The following is a 10007-nucleotide window of genomic DNA, read 5'->3' on the forward strand; positions in this document are numbered from 1 at the left end:
ATCCTCGCGAGTGTAATTCCGCTCGTAATAAACAGGAACACGCGTCGTTATCGACACGGTGCGATCGCACGAAACGGGCCGGACGAGAGAGTGGGCTCTTCAGGGTCGCGATCGCAAATGTTCCCTCGTGTGTAATACGCCGGACGATTTCTTTATTTAAACGATACGGACGGCCAACGCCGTACATCACCGCGGCCAACTGGAAAAAAAGGCACGACACGTCGTGCGGATGAATATTATTAGACCGTGGAGAAGAAAACGACGCGGGTAAATGATCGCGCTCGGCAGATCCTCGTAAGATTGTTGCATCTCAAATGCAATTTATACCGTTCGTAGAAACACGACCGTGGACGAACATCATATGTTAACTGCGAGTTGAAGTCCTTTTATAAAGTATCTTCATTTCCTTTCATTTAATTTTTCTGATCAGACCAGCATGGGGTTCTTCTTGGCATAAATTTGATCATATCTTCTCCCATCTTTTGCTAATATTCAACGTTAAATATCTTGTAAGTCTCGAATTAAAACTTCTCATGATTTTAGATTAAATTTCCGTTTTGTAACGAAAATGTAAATTATTCATTAATTGTTTCTACATATATTGCTATAGAGAAGTTTACAAAGTTTCGCATGGACCATTCGCGAGTTGCCAGAGAAATACCGTCTGAAAATTCGCGCGCAACGCGACTAAAGTACGAGTGACTCACCGGTGAACGACTCCTTTCGAGTGCATGTGCTTGAGCGCGGCGACCAGCTGTCTGGCATAGAGCCTCGCCGTGTTCTCGTCCAGTTTACCGGCCGGCTGCTCCTTAATGTGTGTGCACAGGTCGCCGCCGGTCGCGAGTTCCGTCACGAGATAGTACACAGATCCGTACTGCAAGCAGTCATTAAATTAAACCGTTATCGATTCACGTCGATAACGCGACTATCATAGGGGTCTTGGAGGTACAACATGGGGATTCTATGACGTTTGGGCTTTTAAGTTCTTAGACTCTCGCGGTGCCGTCTTTGATACCAGATTCTAAAATCTATACAATCCCGGTGTATTTGAATTTCAATACTGCAGATACAAAAGATGCGTCTTATGTCAGACATATCTTGTAGAAATCTGAATTCATTGAAATTACAAATATCAAAATTTTAGAGTAACATATGAAAAATTTGTGGACTATGAATTTTACTTGTACTTAATTATTTTTAGATAGGATGTGATTGAAATTCACAATTGAATCGGTCATTTTAGAAACCTCAAGTTAATTCTTGTCGAAAATGAGGGGATATTAGGAGATTTAGAATCAGAGGAAGTAAATCTGCAGTTTATTTCAAAAACCACATTAATCAAGCATTTCTTTCGCAAATATCAGATCTACAAAACTGTCATTTACATGAGAAACATGATTTATATGGTGATTTTCCTTACATTATATTTTGTAAAAATACATTCAATAATGAATCACTTTAGCATATTGGAATTCAATGTCATAAGTTTACTGTTTTTTATGAATTATGTATATTTTCAACAATAATATATTAAATATTATAGCTTTTTTGGAGTTACAATTTTGTAACATCTTTAGAAGTAATTATATTTACGGAATTTTCTACTTAACTCTCCATTAACAACTAGTTGGACATGGAAGGCACAATTGATATTTTAATTGTGAATTCTAATAGGTAAATTTAAATCTCTAAAAAAATGAAATACAATTCAATTTTTATTAAACTTCTATTGAACCATTTTACAATTCTCTAAAAGTTAGATTTTTTTCTCTAAAAGTTACAGTTATATGGTTTCTGAAATGACCGGCTTAATTATATTATAATTTAGAAGTAAATTGCACATAACAGAAAAAAAGCAGTTTATGAAAGATAATTCACGATGATGCGCTTGAAATTTATTAAATAACGTTAATACACCGTGTATAATCTTCTCTCATCTTTTTATTTCGTGCGGCCCGATGTCGAAGCACGGCCATACATTTTAGTCGCTGTTGAAAACGGAGCAACAAGCATCGAGCCGGGGAGAATTTGCGGGACTGGTCACGCGAAATTAATCACGTGCATTTAAAATGCACCACGAGGCAGAGGCGCATCGTAATTATCGAGAAAGCGTTTCCCGAATTTCGCGCGCGATCGCAAAACACGTGCGTGGGCTTCGTCGATTAAGCGATTACCTTAATGCAACAATATGCATGCGGCGATGTCAGGGGAGCGACGCGTTCACGCGTGGCCGACGAGTTACGATCGGAGCGATTCCTGGCCAATGGCGAGTCGGTATGTGTGTGTGTGTGTGTGTGTGTGTGCGTGCGTGTGTGTGATCCCCGAATGCCGATGATTATTTAATTCTTTAGGACTGGTCGTATCGGCATATTCGGCATAGCCTGATGCTTTAATTATGAATCGCCTGAATCACGAGAACCGAATAAATTTCACACGCGCGTATTAACCATCAAATGTTAAGCACGAGATCGGACGGGACGAGATTTTCAATTTGCCTTTTTTCTTTCGCTGATTACTACGCTAGTTATTTCAAGAACTTCACTACTCGTTTAAGCAATAGGTAATAAAAAAAATTTTTAATGTAGTAATTACTAAAATATAGCTTTTAAATATAGATAATAATTACTATATTTATTGCGAGATTTTTTTATTTATCGAAACGGCAAAAAATGTTAGTTTACAAGTTTTATAAAACTTACTATAAACAATGAATTCATGATAAAAAAAACTTGATAAAAATTTCAAAATATTTCTTAAATTGCTATAATCGTAATTGTCAAATAAAGACCTCATCAGAAGAGTTAATTATTGCAAAATAAATTTTTAAAAAAATTTCACTTCGCTTAATTTAAATTTTACTCCGCACTATTCTGTTCGGTGTATACTGAAGAAGGGAAACTTGGCTGATAGAAACTAAACGAGAATTTCTAGGAGTTTGGAGACCACTTGTGAAGTCAATTCATCAGAGATGCACACCGCTCTATCCCACTTGGCTAGGATCACCGTTTCGTTTTGACGAGGACTTGTACATACAGAGCTTGCCAACCAAATCAACTGGAGTCAGGGTGAAACGTGAGATACCCGATTTCGATATATCACCGGGTACGAGTTAAAACAGAAACGTAAATTCGGTGTATGTAAATAAGGGATAGACACGACGGAAAGGCCGAGATGGGAAAGGAGTCGAACGTGGAAGTCATTTGCGAAACAAGAAGCGTATGGAGCATTGCTTTCGCAACTCGTGCCAAAAAGCTGTGCATCACCTATAAGATCCTATTCCCGAGTGGAATTTAAAGCGGACTTTTCCTTAGCGCGAATTTAACATTCATATCCCTCGATTCTACGATCTGACAAAATCTCTGGATCATTTCCATCGGTTATTTGAATCGTCATCTTTCCCCGAAAGTTGCCTACAAAGTAAACGCGGACCGTCATTGCGAATTCTGCAACTCCGACTTTTCTACGTAATAAATAATGGTTTCTACTGAAAAAAATATAAATTTTAATAAATAATTTGAATATAGTGTGCAGCTAAAAATATTTGAAATGAATATAAAAATATATTTATTTGGTACATAAATCATTAATTTGATTTAATTATTTCCTTTTATTGAGTAAGTATTTGTTTATCGTAAGAAAATATTTGGTTGACACAATTCAAATAAATGTTTATTAAAATTTAAAATATTTTTTCTTATGTGTAATATACGTATATTCGCACAATCGATTTCCTGATCTTGCATTCGACAGCCTGCTTTATGACAAGACGAAAATAAGTTTACTCGAATTGTTTCTGCAGTATTATCTAAGATGACATAGACTTACAACGAGGTGATTCCGACTCGTATAACCAGCTGAAAATGCGGTTGTCGACGCGTATATTTTTATAGTGATTTCGTCTCCCGAACAAGGGGGACGTCGGCGTCATTGAACATCAGTAACGGGCAAATCCTACGCCGATTCGTCGACTCGTAACATCGGTACCGACATAAAATCGCGCGAGCGGCACGTTTACGGCCGCTGTCGGCCGACAATAATGACCTTAATTGGCGCTTAAAGCGGCTTTCTTCCAATATCCTGAGCATGAGTAACGCGTTGACCGCCGGACATGCATCTTCGTAAAAATCGACAGGCACGTGTGCGCTTTCTTATTACCCACAGAATGATTCAGAACGGTATATCCTATACTTTAAGTTACGAATATGTACGAATAATTCAAATAAAAATATTTTTTATCTCGATTGTTATAATTAGTTTAGTATTAGAATTGAGATATGCGCAATTTTAATTGGATTAAATTTAGATAGAATGATTTTCTTTGAAATAGAAATAAGATATTTAGATGAGATTTTTTGGGTCTTAATTTTTAAGCAGAAAATTCAAAATGTTAGTAATATCGTGATAGGCAGGGGAGCATGCAATTAATAGTAAATTAAATAAATAAGTTGTTTCTCTAAAAAGTTTTATGGGTGAAAATCTTAAATTGCTGTGTATATATATATATATATGTGTGTATATATATGTGGATAATAAAATGAACTATCTAGTAGTGACCAGGCAGGAAAATATCGATAAACTGTAAACGCTATGGTTTTGCCTAAAATGTTGGGTATTGCAAGGTACGCTTTTACACTGGCACTGCAATAACCGCAACTTTACGACACAAAAAATGGTCGCCGATACATTGTCCTCGCGGAGTATGAAATTTTGTTGCGCTGCTACGTTATGTTCTATCGTAAATTTACGATAAACTGACATTTTTTTATCACTGCACTTTGCGTATATCAATTTGAAAGTACATATATTTCTTACGTTTCATCGTGTGTGTGTATATATATATATATGTATAATATTTTTGAACATTTATTGATACACATGAAATAAATAATTTTAATAGCGTTAATTACATAAATCACGTTCGCAAATTTTTAGATAATTATAATTGAGCATAATCTATTGTTCCGTTAGATTCTATAGAATTTATATATAAATTATCTAATATTTATAAATATATATATTATTTAATATTTATATATAAATTATTTATAAGAAAAACGCACACACACGTACGATATGCGGTTGTCAACGATATCAAAATATTCTATCAAAAACTATTTAACACCCATATTCTGTAGTGTCATAGTACATATTCCAAAGGTTTTTCTGCGCTGAATGACAGAATTTGCATAGCACGTCAGGATTATGAGTAACTTGGAATGAATTGTACAAAAAATGACATTTTCAACATTTTTTTTACAATAGAACAAAATTTATTTCTAAGTAAAGTCTCCAGCAGCTATAACGGTACAATTCAAGAGCTTCCAAATGAGTTTTAATTTATGATTATATGACTTATTCTCATCAAAGTATGGCTGCTGGAATTAAAAACCTCGTGCTACACAAATTCTATCAACACCATCGTGTTCAGCGCGAAAAAAATCTTGCAGGTAAGTACTATAGCACTTAGGAGAGAAAAAAGTGACTTTTTGTCGAACAGTGTAATTAATACAAGGAAAAGTGTCTATTTGCATGTTCAATGACTCCTGGCAGTATCATTATTCACCGTTTGAAAACGGTCGAAGTCATGTCACCAGCAGGCAACCCTAAGAAAAGGCTTGCCTGGAAAACGACTATACTTTACGACCTGCATGCAGGCGCAGATGCTCCAAAGAATCTAGCAAAATCGGCAGTAGAAATCGCGCGTAGACGCCGATACCTTAGGCGAGCCTCTACCATCGTAAAGATTACGACGTGGAAATGAGATATAAGGCGACGTCATATATAGCCAATTTGGCGACGGCAAGAAAGACGAGGCGGGATCTCGTCTCGATATTATCATATTTGCCGTCAGGTGCGAGCATTCTCATCGCCGATAGCTCTTCCCCTTCGATGGGATAGCTTAAATAAAACAGGACGCACTCCTCTATCCGAGCGTTTTATAAACGCACGTGGAAAGTAATACCATCTGCAGACTATAAAATCATTTCCGTCGAGAGAGAAGAATCGAACGGTGCAATCACAAAACTCGTTTATCCATTTATGAAAGCTCGTGGGAACGTTTTTATAACGGATATATTTGCACTCTACGCTCCTTCAAGTATTCGAATGTTTCCTCGTATCGCGAAATGCAACCACAAACTATCTATTCCCGAAGGACGGTTTTAAATAGACATGAATAAAGGCGCTTTGTGTAATTAAGATAAATTGGCTTGCTACAACTTCGTAGAATGAATTTGTTTAGATCGATTTAACTCAATTTAGAACAATTTTGCAAGTAAGAACTAAGATTTTACAAATGAACTGTAACTCGTAAATTACAATTTTTTAGTCGCGTCGCACGTTGAAAGGAAAACGGCGACGTGCATCGGCTTTACCACATACAGAGAATGATTCCAGCGACGTATCATACCAGCTTGAAAAATTTTACACGTCTCTCCGGTCGGACATCGGCAGGCCACCCCAGCCACCCGTTCATCTCGCGCGGGAATATTTCGCAGAGCTTCGAAATTCTCGAATCTCGCACGCGGAGGAGAGACGGGGGAAGAGCTATCGCGGCGGCGTGTGCGTTCCCGTCATATTTTCCTACATACTTTATCTTTCCTGGCGCGTACACACCCTCGTCCTCGTAACTCGATCGTGACGAGCGAGCGCGCGGACTAACAAAATTTTCAGAGTAAACGAGGTGCGCGATGCTGCGCCGCCGGGAGAGCCTCTGATATCGACGTCCCACACATGAATTCAATTACGTCGTACAAGCATACGAGAGTCCTCTCCCCGGGCTTTTTTTTTTCCTCTCGCCCGTGTTCCCGCCCGTATACCTCCGGTGGCGTGCGTGCGTATGCGTGCGTACGTATGTGCGTGCACGTGCGTCCCGCGAGTCCGCGTGTTGGGTCAACGTTCGCGTCCGTAGCAGCCAGGTCACGTACGATGCAACGCATTAATGGTACCGGTCCTGGGCTTCCTCTGTATCGGCGCAGAAAGGATCGTAACTCAAAATAATAATTTCCAAGTTTACACTCGCGAATTGAAACCGATTTAATTTTGGCGAAATCAATTTCTGACGCTTGTAGACGAAGATAAGCATTTATTTCGTGAGGAACAAACATGGATTGTAATGCGTCTATAGTATTAGATTCGAGATCTATCAGACTTTATCTATAGATGATTTCCATTTGTCTACATTACTGACAAAACTGATGGACAACATTCAGTCAAAATCGATCGAGTAATGTTCAACACAAATAAGCGAAGAAGACCATATTCGATCAAGGCAAATCTTGGAGCCTAATAATATCTATTTATTGTATGAATTTTACAAATTGTAAAATTTTCATAAAAAATTGTTATTGGGCATCAAGTCCCGCCCTGACTGAATATGATCTTATTCCCTTATTTATGCAAAACTGATAGACTTCAAAATCGAGGTCATAAAAAAAATCATTTTTCGAACCCCAAGTTTCTTGCGAAGCAAAATGGTTAAAGGGTGAAAAGCTTTTCTACTTTGATACGCATTCAGCCTGCTTCATAAATTCAGCTAAATGGTGTGTTTAATTAAATCTAGAAAGATGGATCATTCTCTCTCTTTCTCTCTCTCTCTCTCTCTCTCTCTCTCTCTCTCTCTCTTTCTCGGATGACGTTAAATTTCGGTCCCTGACATCGCCGAAATTTCAAGACGTTCGCGATTTGTCATGGCGTTCTGACAAACGTCATGTACCGGGTGAGAATGGCGTGACCCAAAGTAGAATAGCGTAGAATCTACGAGGGATAGTACCTGTCACTAGGAGAGGGATGACGGGAGACGGAATGGCATAGTTTCCTTTTGACGGATAATAGATCGTTATGTAAGAGCACAATGGACATGGTTAAATCTTGTTGATCGACCGTTGTGAATCGTCTTTGTTATTAAGAACTCGATTAAACTTTCGACGCGGTTAATTAAAGTAAAGAAACTCGATCAATCGTCGAAATTTTCTAAACTGATTGTAACTCTAAAGCGTTTCTCACTCACCCGGATAGTTTCGTAGAGCCTGACGATGCTCGGATGCTGCAGCATTGACAAGACCTTCGCCTCCCTCGTCAGGTTCTTCATCACGTAGTCCTTCTTGCCTTGCTCGACGTCTATTATCTTAATCGCCACCTGAAACAAGAAGCGGAGGGATTCACATAATTAATTGAGTGCGTAGTCGAACCAAGCTATTGTTGTGTAGGAAAATATATCAAAAATACTTTCAGCATTTCTCTCTATTAGAGTTTATTATTATTAAGATTCTTTTATCTAAGAGACTTTAGGTCAATTTTTTATTCCTGCATTAGACTACACTAGAATTCTCTTACTTTTACAAAAAATCAAACATATATCTACTCTAAAAAATGTCGGTGTGAATTTAATATGCCTCATGCGGGTTTGACACACTGAAAAAAAAAAATTTGCTGAATTTTAATAAATATTTATTTCAATAGTACTAACGAAATATTTACTTACAGTAAATAAGTATTTACTCAAAATAAAAAAAGTTATGCTTAAATCAAATAAATATATGCTTACATTTAATAAATATTTCGTTAGTACTATTAAAACAAATATTCACCAAAATTTAGTAATTTTTTTTTAGTGCACCAATGTGGTGTCTATATAATTCTCACCATGTTAAATTAATACCAACATTTTTGTGAATTTAAAACCTCTGGTGTTTATACCAACATTATCATGGTGTGGATTTAACGTCATGGGTGTTAAATTAACACCAACATAGTGAGAATTATATAGACACTGCATGGTGTTGAGTTCACATCGCTATTTTTTAGAGTGTATCTTATTTTAAGTTCCAAAAGTATACCCTAGTTCAGCTAGAAAACAGATCTTTTGAGAGATAGATTATATTTTGTTTGATTTATTATATTGATATTTTTACATTGCATCTATCTGCACTAACGACGCATATATTAAAACTAATTCTCCAATAAATTAAGATGTTTCTGGAAGGAGTAAATAACTGGCATGTGGAGGGTTGAAAAAAAAATTTTACGTCAATATAGCGCACCTCCGGTTGAGTAAACGCTTTATTCGTGCGCACACGCACACGGCCCTTCTCCAGAGATATTTCTTCTCAAGCGAAAAAAAACGCGCGAGTTTATCCTCAGGGCTTTTAGGGATCAATCGCCCCGCATTCTCTCCTCGAATTGTGCTAGCACGTCAAACACCTTCCATATGCCTGCTTGAGGAGCAACGAGCCGCTTTTCTACGGTGCGGAGAATGTAGGTGGCGAACAAGAGCGAAAGCGAAAGAGGGAGAGTTATGGAGAAGACGGAAAGAAGAGATACCTTGGGATTCGAATACGTTAAGACGACCGCGCAAGCGAATAGGGCGCGCCTTCACAGTCCCCTCTCCCTTTGATGTGCCATAAAGACCCGGAGGCGATAATTCGCACGAACCTAAGCGATTGAAACGGTGGACTCTGCCGTACCCCTCGGTAACGAGGGTGCACGACGCAGGAAACTGTAATGCCAAATTATATCAACTGAAGGGTACGCGAGGACTTGTATCGCCACCGCAAAGGTCTTACGTCTGTCGTCTCCCTTTTGAAATTAAAGGCGTGGGCGGTTCAATCATGAAGAAAAAAATAATTAATATGGCCAAAGAAACGTGTATAAAGATTTAAATTAAAGTAAATAATTCATAAAAAACCGACGAATTTTTATAAATTACTTTCACTAAAGAATATAAAGTTTATCAATGAGTTCGTTTTTAAAATATCAATAAAAAATTAAGGATCGCAGGGCACCCGTTGCACTTAAACCGTCGGCGTTTTCCATCTTCATTTAATACTTCGACTCGAGTATCTCGAGAAGAAACTGTTGAAGAAACTTTCCGCGGCGGTTCGTTCCGAGGAAGTCCCGAATCTTACGTCCTCGAGTTTCCAAGTTGCCCGGCAGCAGCGGGTCGCATATCATTAACAGCAATGGCGCCGGCATCCTTTGATCTTCCCGCTCTTTCCGTATTGAGTGAG

The 10007-nt window shown here is 38.0% G+C and overlaps 1 protein-coding gene across 1 annotated transcript in view; it reads right to left on the reverse strand.

Moving 5' to 3' along the window:
* LOC108729354 (MAP/microtubule affinity-regulating kinase 3) overlaps nt 1–10007 on the reverse strand; it is a 271024-nt gene that overhangs the window by 38725 nt on the left and 222292 nt on the right. The window contains exons 2-3 of the mRNA XM_018458422.1: nt 8009–8137; nt 708–874 (exon numbers count right to left, since the gene is read on the reverse strand). Of these exons, the coding sequence (XP_018313924.1) occupies nt 708–874; nt 8009–8137 (296 nt within the window). The remainder of the gene's footprint in view (nt 1–707; nt 875–8008; nt 8138–10007) is intronic.

This window comes from Mycetomoellerius zeteki, unplaced genomic scaffold (assembly GCF_001594055.1).
Source record: "Mycetomoellerius zeteki isolate Tzet28-1 unplaced genomic scaffold, Tzet1.0 scaffold73, whole genome shotgun sequence".
NCBI classification, from domain to species: domain Eukaryota; kingdom Metazoa; phylum Arthropoda; class Insecta; order Hymenoptera; family Formicidae; genus Mycetomoellerius; species Mycetomoellerius zeteki.